The sequence below is a fragment of the Oreochromis aureus genome, linkage group 16, assembly GCF_013358895.1.
Source record: "Oreochromis aureus strain Israel breed Guangdong linkage group 16, ZZ_aureus, whole genome shotgun sequence".
NCBI lineage: Eukaryota > Metazoa > Chordata > Actinopteri > Cichliformes > Cichlidae > Oreochromis > Oreochromis aureus.
Window position 1 is genome coordinate 26,383,625 of NC_052957.1, and position 16,919 is coordinate 26,400,543.

General features: G+C 39.8%; 1 protein-coding gene across 2 annotated transcripts; it reads right to left on the minus strand.

The window, feature by feature from the left end:
* Positions 1–57: 57 nt before the first annotated feature.
* Positions 58–16,854, minus strand: hspbap1 (hspb associated protein 1). 2 transcript variants are annotated; one of them, XM_031732920.2, is made up of 8 exons: positions 16,693–16,854; positions 14,720–14,933; positions 12,501–12,691; positions 10,748–10,884; positions 8,453–8,624; positions 6,272–6,355; positions 5,764–5,874; positions 58–1,197 (listed from the first exon to the last, which is right to left on the minus strand). In XM_031732920.2, exons 2-8 carry the CDS (start codon positions 14,916–14,918, stop codon positions 604–606), a joined length of 1,488 nt encoding a protein of 495 aa, XP_031588780.2. In that variant the 5' UTR covers positions 14,919–14,933; positions 16,693–16,854; the 3' UTR covers positions 58–603. The 2 variants fall into 2 exon arrangements, with proteins under 2 accessions (XP_031588780.2, XP_039455656.1); XM_039599722.1 differs by lacking the exons at positions 14,720–14,933; positions 16,693–16,854 and adding an exon at positions 12,858–13,133.
* Positions 16,855–16,919: the final 65 nt, after the last annotated feature.

Here is a 16,919-nt window from a genome sequence, read left to right on the forward strand (position 1 = left end):
TTTAGATGTGTGAAATATCCCCATGTAGGACAAACCAAGTACAGGGAATTCAATTAGGCAAAGTGGGAATATTACATTTATTATCCGCACACATACAGCAGACTACTCAAACATTTCATTTATCACTTCTTACACAGCTTTCATCAATCACAAAACTATTACAAGGAGTCCTTTTTGGCTGGTCAATGATGATCCCTCCTTACTAACTGACATTGTGAAACATTGTTTTCTGCACAAATGTTTGTATCCCTGGAATATTATCTTGAATTATTTGGTCGTTTAGCATACTAAATTGATTCCAGTGGCCATTTTTCCTAGTTTGGAAGAACCAAAAAGGATTAGCATGTGCAGGAAAACAAAACAAGGATATGTTAGACTGTCACTTGCAGCACTAGAATGACTTTTGGCTGTGATTTCCTGCATCTGTGGTTCACGCCAAGAGGATCCAGAGTGACAAATGAGAGAAGAAATAAAAGTAAGGCATCTTACTTAATGATGCCAAAGCATGACTTGTAGCTTGGAGGGCCAATTTCTGGGTAAAAAAAAATCGTGGTTCACAACAAACCCAATGTTCATTTTGCACCTGATAAGCGAATATCAAAACTAGGATGAGCAGGTGGTCGTATCACTTCCTGTGTGCTTTTCTAGTAGCAGCTCAGCGACGCGGGTGATGATGTCTGGATGCACCAGGCAGTCTAACAAGTCGTTAGTGGTTATTGTTGTATGCGTTGATGCCTTATAATCCTCTGACAAGTTCTCTGATGTCCCATCTGCACAGTCACATTTTCTACACCGAGTTGAACCAGCGTTACATTCATGTGTTCTCTGATCGAGTCTGACAGCAGCTGCAAACTTGGTTGTCTGTGCTGGATCTGAGCTGACAGTGCAGTCCTCTTGAGATCTGACTGCACTGTTCCTGGAAGAGTTGACCTCTACATCTTCGGGGGTCATCCTCCTCAGTTCTTGCTGACAGCGTATAGAGATGAGATGTGGTCCGTAGGGAATACTGAAGGGTGCACTATTCCTAACCCGATCACTATTTTTCTTGATTTGCCCACCCGAGTCCCGCTTGACTCGACAGGTGTCTCCGAACTCCGGGCTCAGTTTGCTGTGGCAGGAACTCCTTTGTTTCTGAGCCCAAGCTCTCACCGCCAGGTTCAGATACTGCATATTTTCATTATGGGATGTTACATCTTCCTATAAAAACAAAACAAAAACGGAGAGGGATGAAAGCTGGAGACAGCTGCCAAGAGATAAACAGTGTGTACAGCCTTTAAGATTACAAGATGAACTGCCTGAATTTTAATTAAGCGCAATCTGCTAAGCAGATTCAGGCAAAGCAATAAAGAAAAAAAACAAAATCAATGCATGCCTGGAATGACACTTAGATGGTCTAATAAAACTGCATTATAAATCCATTTAATGCTTACAAGGTTCTCCAAACAAGAACTGCCATTAGAATCATTTACAAGAAGCTGTACTTAAATTAAAATTCAAGTCACAGAGGCTTTAGAGTTTGTTTAATATGTTTAATACTTTGTATATTTCCAGAAAAAGCCCATCTTGCAGAGGCAGTTAATTTGCTTATAAATTTTGGGGAAACCTTTGTACATAGATTTTTATTACTGTGCAGGGAAGTAATTGTGTTGTTTTTCGGTGCCGTTTGTTTCCAACTCAGCAAGGTTATACAAAATCTACCAGGCAGAACCTAGAGAGCAGTCTTCCCACTACATTTCTCAGAGTGCACTTCTACTTCTTTACTTTTGTAGGAACAAACCAGCCACACTGGACATGCAACCAACACAAACAGAGAGGAGACAACTGACTCCAGGATGCCACACATCAGCTCTCCTTCAAGACAAAGGGTCAGGGAAGTGTGAGGTCAAGGAGGCCTGGCAATCGAACCACATAGTGCATTACAGCTCACACAAAGCCATTTCTGCAAGATTAGACCAACTAAATGGCGGCAACTTGACTGAACCCCAGGGCCCACTACATCCACTGCAATCTCCATATCTACAAAGGAATTAGCATTCATCATTTAAAGCCTTATGAAGAAGAAGAATCTGTATAATTTTCACTAAACCTGCCTCCAGGAATTCTACCTGGCCTAAAGCATTAAAAGGACATTATCAGGCAATTTTCCCCCCTTTCCTGGAAATCAGATGGAACATAAATGTGGTGGGAGCTCCTCAAAGAACCATGACTTTTCCTACACAAGAGGCATTTCTTCACCTAGGTCTTCCTTTTCTTAGTCTAAATTTGTGCACATTAATATATAATACTGTATTGTTCCAGTTTCTGGAAAATGGAAATATAGGTTTAAACTGGCGGAGTGAAGGCATCTGTGACTCTCCTTGTAGGTGGGAGACTATATCCCTTCTTAGCTAATCAATATGCAAAAAGCCTTTAAAAAAAATTACCTGAAGCACTACTTTTGTTGCCACAAGAAAGACTTTAGCTGAACTGCTCTACCTGACTTCAAGCACAAGTACTCAGAATCAATCCATCACAGCATCGTAATTATCCCCCGTACAGATCACTGCTACCCCGCTGTTTGTTTTTAATCCTTCAAAGTCAGTTTCAAAGTCCATGAAAGGTCATCAGGGAGAATATTATCATAGTCTATTATGATAACAATATGAAACTGGGTGTGCAAACAGTTGAACTAGACTAAAAATACTGCGTAATTGGTCCTGAAGTTATGTAAGCATAACTACCTTATGTGTTTAAAGTAGAGACGTCCTTCACAGCTCTTATTACAACTTATATGGCTGTCTCTAAAAGGACAACTGTGAAAAAAATACTCTTTTAGAATATCATAATAAAACATTTTATAGCAGCTCTGAGAAGGTACTTTAACAGGGGTTTAAGTTCAATGCCTATGAACTTATGTAACTGAGAGGCTTTCAGCTCTCCTTACATTATGACACGGCAGCTCATACTGTATCTGCATAGAAAATGACATACGGTAAGTGACATGAATTTAGTCTGTAAGTGGGACAAGCTGCCGGGCTGAACCTACTGATAAGCAGAGAAATAAGAAGGTGTGGGAGGTGCAATTGGTTAGTAATCTAACAAAGTCAAACCAGTGTGTCAGCAAGTTCGTGGAGGCCTGGATACATTCATGCAGAAGTCAGTTACACTTCAAATCACTAATGCAATACAAAGAAGGACTTTTCGTACTTCACCAAAGATAAACATACGGTCTCCATTAACAGAGTGTTGATTCAGCATAACAAAAATACTTAATCAAGGACTAGAAGAACTTCATCTGTAATCGTTTGCTATTCAATAAATGTTCTGAGACAAAGTGTAACTGCCCTTTGTTTGAGAAGTCTGATATCAATCTCATGTCTGTACCACATAAAGCTATAAGCCAGCAAATGCTTAGCTTAGCACGATGATTGAACACTGGGAAACAGCTAACCTGCCTCCGTCTTAACCAAAAAATGAAAATCTTTGATTTTCCAGGAGGTTTTGTGTGTGGCTATAGCTTCACTTCACTATATGCTTGACTCTCTGCAGGTTGCCTGACAACGTCATTATCACAACACTGGCCAGGATACAGTCATGGTAAAAACAAAGTACACCTAATTCTATGGTCTTACATATCAGGACATAATAAAACATTAACTAGTTATTATCAGATCATAAAATTAGGTAAATACAACCTCAGATGAACAGCAATACACAACATTGTATCATTATACAAATTTAACAAAAACTATGCAAAAGCAGTGCATAAAATACTGAGTATACTCCATGATGCAGTAGCTTCTACACCCACTTTTAGCAGCAATAGTTTGAAGTGATCATTTTCTGTATGACTTTTTTGGTCTCTCTCTCACCAAAAGTCAAAACAGGAAAAATGGAGGAATTTGAGGAATCTTGGCCCACTCCTCTTTACAATGTTGCTTCAGTTCATTGAGGACTGTGGGCATTTTTTTTCTATGCACAGCTCTCTAAAGGTCCCACCGCAGCATTTCAATTGGGTTGAGGTCTGGACTTTGACTCGATCGTGATTCTTTTCTTTTCAGCCATTCTTTTGTAGATGGAGAGAAGAGTCTTCCTTCTGGCAACACTCCCAAAAAAGCCATACTTGCTCAGTCTTTTCCAAATTGCACTGACAGGAACTTTAACATTTAACTTGCTAACTGAGGCCCGTAGAGTCTGAGATGGAGCTCCTGGGCTTATTGCTGTTTCTGAGAATTGCACAATATGACCTTCGGGTGAATTTGCTGGGACGTCCACTCCTGGAAAGACTGGCAGCTGTGTTAAATGTTTTCTACTTGTGAATAATCTGTCAGTGCAGAGTGGACTTCACAGTGTGTGGAAATTACCTTATAATCCTTCCCGGACTGATGGAAAGTTGGTCAACAATTGCTTCTCATCTCACTCTCAGATCATGTCATTCATCCCTGTCATTGTGTTATTACACACCTGAACACCCCAGACCAGCAAACTTCCAAAATGATGATCAGTGCATTTAATTAGCAGTACCTGGCTGCTACTTCCAACGGAAGCAGTAATGGTATCCATTTTTTGGCTTAGTTTTCGTTAAAGACAGTGTAATATGTCTTTGTATTTACCCAAGCCTTGTTAAGAACCAGATCATTTTTATTATTTTCTCATACATAAAAACTTAAAACTGACAGAGGCTGTACTTTCTATTTGCCACGGCTGATTATCATCAGATCATCTGTGTGAAGCGGTGGGAAGGAGAATCAGCACCTCCAAATCTGACGCCATGGTCCTCAGCCAGAAAAGGGTGGAGTGCCCACTCTGGGTCAGGGATGAGTTCCTGCCCCAAGTGGAGGAGTTTAAGTATCTCAGGGTCTTGTTCACGAGTGACAGGAGAAGGGAGGGGGAGGTCGGGGCTTCTCTACTTAGGCTGCTGCCCCCGTGACCCAGCCCCAGATAAGTGGAAGAAGATGGACACATATATGGATGAGTGGAAAATAAAAGAAAGCCATGAAATCCCTTAATAAGAACTTCAAGGCAAGTGTGCGAGACTCTACTTGAAGGCTGTAAGGTCACAACCCCCCTGGTAGATATTCTGTCATCTGGTTATTTGATGGAGGGCGCTATTCCAAAAAATCTCATTGGCTTTCAACTAGGTTGAGATGTGTTGACTCAACCTGGTTATCATTTAATTATAATCAAATTTTATATTCAAACTATTAATCAGCCTTTTGTTCCCTTTAACTGCAGACAGTGTCATCCTGGAAGAAACTAGTGCCCGCAGAATGAGAGCATTTTATCACAGGATGAAGATCATTACTGAGAGCGATTCTATATTGATTTGCGGTGACCCTTCCTTCTAAGGGGCAATTGGAAACAAAGCAGGTCAGCAAACCCCTACCCCCCAAAGCTAAAGAGAGATAAGAGAACATCTCACTGTGGAAGATAAAGGGTCAGGTTATATCATCATCTGCCTGTAGTTCAATTGAAGGTCAACAGCCATAAAATCATCATGGATAAAAGGGACCCACTGAGGAGCATCCAAATCTGGATTCCTATTTTGCCCTTTGACACACACTATTGCTCTCTAAATACTTCCCCACACAGCAACAAAGAACAGTGAATGAAGCAGTGAAGCGTTTCATTTTCATTTTGTGAAAAAGCAACAAAAACCTGCATTTCTTTGCACTTGATCAGAATATGATACTGTCAGGGGATCTACACAAGCCAGCAGTAGGTGTAAGAAGACAGCTTTTAAACTGACACAGTAATTAATATCAAAGAGTAATTACTCGTTACCTCGGTGGGGTTGAGCCAGTTGTCAGTGTTGTCATCACTTCGAGCACTTTTAATGGCACAGACAACCGTCTTAGTTAAAGCCTCACCAACTCTGGCGATGTCATCCACTTCCTGTGTAGAAGCAGAGAGCAGAGAAAGAACACACATGATCAAGATGGTTACCAATCACTGATAAGAAGAAATAGTTTGTGGTGTCTGTGACCTTGGCAGAAAACAACTAGAGTGGGGCAAACCTCCGAATAAACATTTGTCTTGCAGCAGGGAGCCTTTTTTATGCCTCTTCATATACATACACTCATCATAATGACAGGAAACACTTTACTGCTGGTCCTGTACATTACTCAAAAATGAGAGGAGCCTTAATCTGAGAGGACTTAATACAACATGAATCAACATCTTCGGGATAATTACTTGCCATCTACTCTGAAATGTTTGGAATATATATGATATTGTGTCATTTTGGGGCGTTTTTGGTGAGCTCAGGATGAAAAGATATGAGGCTGCTTACCAGCTCAATCCAGGAGTTGACACTGACGGTGATAGGATCCACTGACTCTACATAATGCCACCAGTGCCTGGGGACATAGAGCACCTGTGCAAAGAAGATAAAGTCTTCACAAACTTATCAGTAATGGCAAGGTCAACGACAGCTCCCACTCTTTTTCTTTCATCTTCCTAAATACGAGGAAATACATGACTGCACATATCCACTAGATGGCAGCATAAACCTTTCCCCCTCTGCTGTTAATCGTTCATCCATTCATACAACGGGTCTGTTAAAAAAAAAGAAAAAGAAAGAATGCTTATTGATTCCCCGGCCTCCACAGCAGTCTTGATTCGTCTGTGGCCTGCTGCCTGACAGGAGAAGAGAAATGAGCCGTCTTCTAATTTGATTTGCAGAGGTGGAGCCATCTTTGAGGAGACTGTGGTAGATACTCAAACTATTCATTCTGTCTCAACAGTTGAAGCATTTCTAGGTTTTCTTTGAAGCATAAACATAAACTCAGAGCTGTCAGCTGTATATAAAAGGTCAGGCCAAAGCTTGCTGCAACACTGACTGGAAGAGGTCAAGGTTATTAAAGTGAACAGCTGCAGAAGACTCAAGAAGACAAATGACAACCAGCTTGACTGGGATTAAGGTGATTCTTCCCCTCCTACATACAAGTGCTTACTGTGTGACTGAGTGACTACATTAAAGTCACTTCATTTAGTAAATAAACACTGAGGCACTTTTAATAGCTAAGAAACCAAATTTCTATATTCAACTGTCTCTGACTGCCAGACTGACTACCGTCAGAATGTTTGCAGATAAGATGATTCTGAGAAATTCAATTTAAGATGTTTTGCTCAGAATGAGATCCATCTATTCTCTTCCACTTATCCTTTACAGGGTCGCAGGGGGGCTGGAGCCTATCCCAGCTGTCATAGGGCGAGAGGCGGGGTACACCCTGGACAGGTCGTCAGTCTATCACAAGGCTAACACCGAGAGACAAGCAACCCCAGTGGGCAATTTAGAATCAATTAACCCGTCTTTGGACTGTAGGAGGAAGCCAGAGTACCAAGAGCATGCAAACATGGGGACAACATGCAAACTCCAAACAGAAAGGTGGTGGAGTTGAACTCAAGACCTTCTTGCCATGAAGCAACAGTGTTGACCACCACGCCACCGTGCTGCACTGTTGCAATTTATTTCACTATTAAACAATAAAACACAAGGGTGAGCTCTGACCCTGACCTATAAATCACTTCACAACTAACTGACAGAGTTAGCCGACAGCTTGGCTTTTTGTTGCGGATGGGAGGGTATTTAGTAAGCTATGTGAGCTCCAGGACAAGCAGATAGTGAAAACAGACAACTGGATAATTACTCTGTGTCCATATTGACTGGGTTTTTTTCTGAAACAAGGTGAAAAAGGATGACCTTCACGCAGGAGCACCTTCACAATTATTTATAATCAAAGGAGGACAAGTGTTAAAATTACCATCATGAAAGCCAAATTTGGATTCCACAAAACCTCAGTCATATCTTTGGCTGAGCACATGACACCAACCTGACTGATTTATCAGGCCTATTGGCCTGGACTTGACCCAGTTATATCAAGAGCGATAACGCTGCTTAACCTTTCGCTTTCATCACTATAGGAACAACAGTATGTTGAAGGTGATCCAGTATAACTGTGGATGCCTGACTTTAATTGGGACACAAGTCACGACCGTTGCCTTGCTTCAAGCTTTTATGAAGGACACCAAGACAAATAAATCTCACTGTTCAGTCTTCCTTCACATGTTCACTGCTTAAGGACCAATAAAGTTATATTTTATGGTTACTGCTTCTGTGTCACGAGCACTTCATCATATAAATGTAGAGCCACAGCATTGCATAACTTCAGACTTCACTAAATCACTCTGGTTTTTCTATAGTCTGAAAAAATGCAACTGATTTAATCCAAACAAAGAGGTGTCAGCTCACCGTTAGGTATAAATTATACAGAGACTAAGTCTAAACAGTACTTTTGTATTCTTCTTATTAATGTGTTTGTCATGGGTTTATAAGCATCTTGAATGCGCTCTCTCAACACTGATGATTATTGCTTATTTACTTTATTGATTACTTTACAAAAAAAAAAGAAAATATAGAAAAATATTGGTCAGAGATCTCTATAGACATGAGCTCATCAGAATTCCTGACCTGTCCTGGCTGTAGAGTGACGATGTGTTCACTGGCACCGTGGAAGGCAGGGAATCTCCTCAGGTCAGGATGAAGAACAGCCACCTGGCTGAAGACACTGGACTCTTCGTAGGGGATTCTAGTTGGGTAAAGCTTAGCTGTATCCTCCGGGGGAAAGAGGTGCCAGCGCTTCCTGCATATAGGACACATCAACAGAACGGTTAAATATGACTTTAGATTAGAAGAATTCTCAAAGATTAATGCTAGAAATGAACTCTTTTGTCTGGTCAGTCATGGGGTGTTAATCGATGACCTTTTAAGCTGTAAATTGAGGTTGACCATCTATTCAGCTTTCCAAGCCTGCAAATAAAACACTGATAAAAAGTTAGCAATATTAAAAACTGCTAACAGATATTAACATAGATATACTGTAAATTTAGCAGAAAAAATGCTAATCATTAAAAGAGGAAGAAATATTTTTAATATCAATTACTTTGCGCTACAGTGAACAATAATAAAAAAATAAAACGATATTGCTGTAAAGATCCAGATATCCAATATCTGTTAATTAAAGAGAGCTTTAAAACCCGTCTTATTCTGGGAGACAACAAAAGCTGACACGACCAGCTACAAATCCATCGCTGTGAAACAACTCCATTTTCTCTAACATGAAAATTAAACTACATTCATTTCTTTTTTTTAAAGTACTCCACTGCCATGATTGTTTTCCGGTGCTATGACCTACCACTCACACAAATGTCATGAAATCAATCAACGCTATTTTATTTTTTAAAGATCAGCGGTGTCAAAGGACTGCTCGAGCTGGATTTCATTCCATTAGAGATCAATACCAAATAAAAGAACTCAAGACCCAATTACAAGCGGTGAGATATAACCGTTGCTCTCTGGAAGAACAGTGCAGCGAGATAAGGAAGACCTGCTCCCTTATATTTCTTGACTCACAGAACCCCATAAAGCGTCTCACCCTCTGTCTTCATTTCCCACCCTCTCTAGCAAGCTCTGTGACAAATCAACTCTTTTTCAGAGGGCAGAGGACAACTCGCACTCCGTGTCAGCATTTACAGTACTCTGCACCTCCAGTGTTGCAGAAGACCTAAGTGCTTAACAGGCAGAAAACTTCCACAACCACCAGAGGGGTGAAACACAGACGTGGTTTTATGAAATCCTGAAACTTCTCACTGCTCAGCTGCAGCTTCTCCCCATTAAGTGCACAGGTATGACAGGACAGTGTCACTTTTTATTTCACACCTGACAGTGAGTGCCTCTCACTGCAAACTTTTTCCGTCACCCAATTAGAAAATGAACGCGCTTGTCTCTTTGTAACGAGAAATGTGTCGATAAAATAAATGTTTGACTGGTGTTAAACTCGACTATAGACCCAGACAGTGAGTCTATCTCGCATTGCAACACTTTTTGGGCTAGCATCACAGTACAGAATACCAAACTATTTGCATGACTCACAGTTACTCATACTTACACCCTAGTTTTACCCAACCTGTTCTGTGAAACATTTTTGCAACATAATCAAAACCTTTGATGCAAGTTGAAGCAACGCTGTCAAACGTAAGAGACAATAAAACAATGACAAACAGGAGTTCCATTTCAGACAGGCCCATTAGAAAATAGATCCACATTTTTAAATGTAGGATTTTTAAACACAAAAAAGGAGACATTCATCAATTAGACTAAAAAACTGCACTCTTCGCGGAGAACTCGATCAAGTTTCGCTGCATACGTGTAATTTGTTAGATTAGATTTATTAGAATAAATAAATCTTGAGAGTTGTAAGCACAGGAACACAAATATGTATGTACATAACCACATTTATGTAGATATGTAACCTAGCAGCTGAAAAAACCCAAAGCAAAAACCCCCCAAAAACCAAAACGCTTGTTTTTTTTGTCTCTATGGAACGTTGGAGGCATGGCTACTCTGACTGAAAGATTTGTTCACCTCTGCCAATTCCTATCAATAAACAATTCCTGAGACCACTCAGCCATTTAGTGCTGTTGATGCCTGTTTTACTTAGCAGTAATGAGCAGGTCTCTGTGCACATAACGATCATGGGGTTTATGAACGCAGCTTGATCCTGTTAGCTGATAACAAGGCACTTCAGGATATCACGTCACTTTTGGCTGCAGAAAAAAAAAAAAAGAGTTCAAGTACCATTTAAACCACCTCATATAACCCAATTTTGTTTTTCCAGTCTCATGTTGTTCGTATGTTTGCATTTATCTTATCGTCTGGTTACTGAGGAGCACAGGAAGCATCAACACAGGTAGCGATTCATCTTACCGTCCTTGTACCTGCAGTACAAGGTTACAGCCGTAAGAGTCCAGGTGGCATGGCGTGTTGGCTCCCTCTGTGCCAATCCATAAGGTGCTCTCTCTCCCATTACGCCCCTCAAAACCAAACTCGGACCATTTTACATGCTGCAACACACACACACACATTCGAACGCCATGTATCAATCCAAAATGCTGCGTGTATAAACAACTGTTTACGACTTTTAGATTACGGTTTTGGTGCTTTCTTTAATAACGTGACATGGAAACGAGAACTGTCACCACTCTCCTATAGGCTCACAGATGTAACCCAGCCTCATCAGCTACAATGACAGGGCCTATTATAAGTGACCAATGGAGGTCCCTGAGTAGAGAAACCAAGCAACAGCATTTGTCATCTTTCAAGGAAAACTACTCTGTCAATCATGTGCCGTCAGGACACAAAGGTGTAGCAATCACACCGGCATCCTGAATAATGAAGTCATTACCATACATGCAGGCAGCTGTAAGCTTTGACAGTCTGGTCAATCTAGCCTTCAGGCAGCCTTTTTGCCAGCACCATTTATCCTGCAAAAAGCCCATGTCTGTCTGTCTCAAAGGCATGAATGTCAGGAGGTAATAATTGGAGGTGGATGCCCAATAAAAATTTATCACCAAGATAAAAATGAAATAAATTTGCGGCAGTGGCTCAAGAAAGGATGGCACTTTTATGTCTTTACCGGCCAGATGATGAGAATAGCTAGTATAAAGCTGCCATCACAAAAGCTTGACATTTTAATTGAAAATGTCAAAACAAGGGGAAACAATATAAGAATAGAATGAAAAAGAGTTATTTTGACTCTTTCATTTGAATCGCTTGTTAATTTCAGTTTCTTACAAAGGGATAAGAAGCTTACAGTATGAAACATTTTAAATTAAACCTTTATTATTATTATTGTAAATAAAATGCATAATGCTTAGACTGTATATGATGTCAAACTTTTGGTCATAGATATGCAGTCTTCTACATGTGCTATAGAAATTTTAAGGCTTCAGCATCAATACAATGAAAACACAAGTAAATCTGAGCTCTTTTACTATTTGTTGTGCTTCTTTTGTTCAATACATAACATTTGGTCAGTGTGTCCGTTTTGTTTAAGAAGGAATGGACCGAAGGTGTGAGCTAAGGAAGAAGATTTTTTTCCAATGTGTGTAGCTGGCAGTGTCCCTGCATGCCCGCTTCACACTAAGTGGCTTGTCTGAACACAGCCCATCCACCACCGCTGGGATATATTAGAAAGCAAGCTCTGAGTCAGACTAATAAAAAAATTATGCTGTGACTCCCTGGGAGCAACTCCTGGTTCTCTTAATGTTCTGGTAGCCAGATACATGAGGTCAAATGTTGTGTTTTCAATATTTCAGCGGCCTACATGCTTAGAAAAAATTATTTAACTAAAAAACTCCAATACTTAAAATAAGGAATTTTTTGGAGTGCAATCAGTATAGTGAAAAATGGATCCCTGCAATATTTTTTCAAGCACGGAAGCCTCAAATTTTAGTTAAGTTTAATTAGCCTTTATCTTCCTATTTTGGATATTTAACCTAATAAAATAACCTGACCAAAAGTCTTTGTCAGTGCCCTTTAGTTTCAATGGCAATGAAATATCTCAGATATCATTAACATTAGCAGTAAACTTGTAAACTTGTGCAAACACTGATGCCAGATTTCAGCTGGACTGTTTAACTTATGTTACATGTCAACATGCATGCAGCAGGATGGTTACCTCAAACATGAAAGGCTGATCTTGAAACAGCATGGCAATATATTTGTAGTCAGCATAAGCCCAATACTCTGAGTAGGAGTATTCAGAAAAAGGCCCCACGTCTGTTCCAGACTGACCCTGAGTCCAGCTGAGAAACTGAGCTACACTGGCCTCCACGTAGGAACACTGGGTCTCGAAAAGAGGAGCCGGAGCTGAGAAAATAACAGTAAACACAGACAAGACAGTAATTAGTTAAAGGTTTTGTACAGTTTTAGTGAAACAGTTCAGCTGATCTAAACTACCGGTGACCAACTTTGGTTTAAGTAGATATGTAGCCACAGAACAGCAGCTTAACTGATGATTATCAAGTGTAATTACCTCCATAAAGTAGGATTTTTGACAGGCTGCTGGTCTGGAACATTCAGGTGTGTGTTAACGCAATGGCGCAATCTTCCCAGGAGTGAATGTCCTGACAAATTTCCCACAAGGTAAGACTGCAACACTCAGAGAAACTGCACAAATACTGACAGCTGCCAGTGGGATCCCTCAAACTCCCAGTAATCCTCCTGCACCTATTGTATCAATTTTTAAATCCTAGGTGACATCTTCCTCGGGTTATCGCAAACAAAAAAAAAAAAAAAAAAAAAAAAATACAGAAATTTTAAAAAAACCCCAAAAAAACTCGACCACCAAGATTCAAAGTTGTCAGAGATTTTTAGTCGGTGGATTTATGGTATCAATTTGAAAATCCTATGTCCCCTCAATCTCGAGTTATTGTGTTTACAAAGTTGCATGTCAACGCCACCCACTCAATACCCAATCAGCCTTTTATGCCTGATGGGTAAAACCCCCCCACCAAGAGTCACATCCCAGACAGACCTCAGTCAGCATGCTAAAGTTCAGTAGAATTAGAAACACGTGGAACAAATACGGATTGTTTGGGAGATTTTCTAGAAGAAAGCCAACTGTCCAACAGCTAAAGGTCTGCTGATATTGGACAATCCAGCAGGACAATGATCCCAGGTTGAAAAACAAAACAAGTTAAGATGCTGTAATAGTCCAAAGTCCAGACCTCAACTCAACTGAAATGCTGTGGTGGGACCTTAAGAGAGCTGTGCATAAACAAATGCCAAATGTAAAGAAGAGTGGGACAAAACTGCTCCACAATAATTTGAAAGCCTAAAAAAAAAAAAAAATCATATAGAAAACAATTACTTTAAGTCATTGCTGCTGAATGTGGTTATGCGCTACTAAATTTGGGGTAGACTTAGTTTTTCACAGGACTGCATTGAGTCTTAATGAAACTTGTTTTCACAAGACTGTTAAGAAAACTGTGTTTCATTTACCAGAACCACAGCACTTTTCAGACATGATTTTTTTAACCCACTTCAAAAGGAAAAATGAATCAGTTGTAGTGATTTATTATTTCTTTTTTTTCATAAACAAGGTGTGTCTGTGGTTGAGTGATGACATTTAGAATGCATGATGAGAAATGCCCAACCTGTAAGCTGTTGCAGCTATAAAAAAAAAAAGATGATTTAGAAATCTAATTAGCCAGCTTTTATCAGAGGGCATACTCTCTGTCATTTATCAGAGAAAGAATCATTACCGTAGCCGTTACAGAGCCACACTGAGGGCAAAATACAGCAGATGCTCAAAAACAAAGACCCTCAGTGTGTTTTTCCATCTGTGAGACATTATAAATCACATCGTTAAACAGCCTGCTATCCTTTATTAGATTATGTCAATATATAAATTTTCATTTATTGGAAATTGTTTGAAATGCTATACAAGTTTCCATAAGCTCACACAACACTAGGAACTAAAAAAAACCCTCAGTTTATTGTGATCAGTTATTTCTCAATAGAAATACATAATCACAATCTTGTATTTTAACAGGTCTTGTATTTTTTTGTCTTCTTTCATTTTGTGTTCAAAAACTGAATTTTAGTTACAGCATCTGAAATCATCGAAATCCATTAGAGAGGAAAAAAACGAGACAGCCCCAGATTTGTAACAGCTAAATGCAGCAACAGCTGAGTTTTCCTTTAAGATATTACTTTAAAAATTTTTGTTATTACAGCTTAGTAAATATGCAATATCTAATAAAACAGCTTAAGCCCGATAGGAGTGCTTGTGGGAACTGAATTTCATCTTTTTGGTCATATAAATTTCATTGTGAATGTTTAATCCAGGTGAGTAATTACAGATAAATTAATTCAACACATTGAATTACTTACCTTTTGTCTTCTCTTTTCTCCCAAGTCGGAATCGGATGAGTTTGTCACCAAGACAGCTTGACAGATGCTCTGCTGTCCAGTTGAGAACAGGCCAGTCACAGGTCATGTTCAGGAAAACTGCGGGCTGCTGCAAATGATGCATAATCCTCCGGGTCTCCTCTGGGCTGAAGGGTTTATTAATCTCAGTGGTGCCAGCCATAGCCTTTGGTACACACTGACAGTAGGATGAAACACACGATGAACATAAAGCTGATTAAAAACGATGTTTTATTATTAGTCAGTGCCTACAAGCCATGTTCCTTATCTTCTATGTTAAAATAGTGAATAAAACTACAAAGCTTTTAATGTGTGCTGAAAGAAAACTCAATAAAAGAAAACTCAATAGTGTGAATGCATCACAGCATTCACACAATAATAGAACAGAATAGTCCTTTATTGTCATTGTACAGGTACAAAGAAATTGTGGGTGCTTCAACTGTGCCGGAATAAAATATGATATAATATAATATAATATAGTATAATAATAAGCCATTACCATATCAGCAAGTCAGTGTATGTAGAGACAATCAAAACAACGCGCTGATGTTCAAACCGAGCACCAGAACTGTAATGAGGCTATGATGTGCATGGGCTCACCAAAATTGGACAACAGAACACTGGAAATATGTTGCCTGGTCTAATGTGTTTTGATTTCTGCCGAGGCATTCAGATGGTGGGGTCAAGATTTGCCATAAACAGCATGGATCCATTGTGCCTTGTACCAACCGTTCAGACTGATGGTGGTATAAAGGTGTAGGAGCTATTTTCATGACACACTTTGGACCTCTTAATACCAGCTCAGAACTGCTTAAATGCAACAGCCTAACTGATTTTTGTTGCTGATCATGTCGATTCCTTTGTGATCACAGTGTGTGAATCTTCTGATGGCTGTTTCCAGGATAACACACTATACCACAAAGTTCAAACTGGTTTATTTAACATGGCAGTGACTTGAAATAGCTTCCACAGTCACCAGATTTAAATCCAGCTGAGCACCTTTGGGATCTGATGGAACAGGAGATTCATATAATGGACGTGCAGCTGGTAAATCTGCAGCGAATGTGTGATGTTATGTCAACATGGACCAAAATCTCCAAGAAAGTTTCCCAGGCTATGGTTGAATATATACCTCTAGGAATTAAGGCAACTCTGACTGGAAAGGGGGGTCAAACCCAGTACTGGCAAGGTGTAACTGATGACGTGACCTTGGAGTGTATGTACATTTTTTGGCAGAAAAACAGCAATAAAATATTATTTGTTAGCAAATCAAGAAGTTTTATCACCTATCAGATCAGATGGCATTTATCTACCACAGGACAGTGGGGATTTCCTATTTAGAATTTAATGGGTAATTGGATATCAGTGAAACTTTGATGCTCGCGCTTTGTAACCAACTTTTTAAACAACTTGGATCCAGATTGGTACTATTTTCTACTTCCGGATACTCTTAGGTATATTATGTTCTGTAAAGCACTTATTCAACTCGTAGTTGGTCAAATAATTATAATAAGATTTGGTATCACTGATATTTCCCACTTGACTAAATGTGGCTAACTAGCGTTACACGACAGAAATGAGCAACTTCCTGAAAAACTATCAAACAACTCAGAGGAAAGAAATAACGCCTCGGCTCGAAAAGACGCTTTATAAACGGACAGACAGCGCTAAGGTGGCGTTTGATTCAACAAGTAAAAGTGTGAAATATATAATTAATTACAGGTGAGCTGGAAAAGACCAAGGCCATTATTAATGATATTAGGAACACCTGGGATTTTCCCAGACAACTTAAAACGTCTGCTGTGAAGTAATGAGATAGCAAGGTTAGCTAGGTTTCATCTTTGTGTACATATTTTCTCTATTTCCACTGTAGAAAGATGCTAGGAAACTAGCTTCGAAGAAATACCAGGATCCTTGGAAAAAACACCAGGACTCACCTTTCACTACACGTGTAGACGAGGTTCGGGCGGAAGTAAACAAAGCTCACATGACAGCGTACGCCTTCCAATTACGTTTATAACACATCGCTGTGAATCTGCTCCATTTGGGCTCTTGCGATACTACAAAAAGCCCGCTTACACTAATGCACCAGACGAGCCGAAATGGCCACTACATAGGAACAGTTTCCGAAACCCGCAACTATTTCCGGTTTGACATGCGCAGT

Bases quoted from the DNA above. Each gene is read 5' to 3' on its own strand.
- hspbap1 (XM_031732920.2), bottom strand. From the start codon at position 14,918: ATGGCTGGCACCACTGAGATTAATAAACCCTTCAGCCCAGAGGAGACC. The intron at 10,885-12,500 runs GTAACCATCCTG...TGTGTGTTGCAG, and splicing joins ATCAGCCTTTCATGTTTGAG to CATGTAAAATGGTCCGAGTT. The intron at 8,625-10,747 runs GTAAGATGAATC...TCCTATATGCAG, and splicing joins GTACTGCAGGTACAAGGACG to GAAGCGCTGGCACCTCTTTC.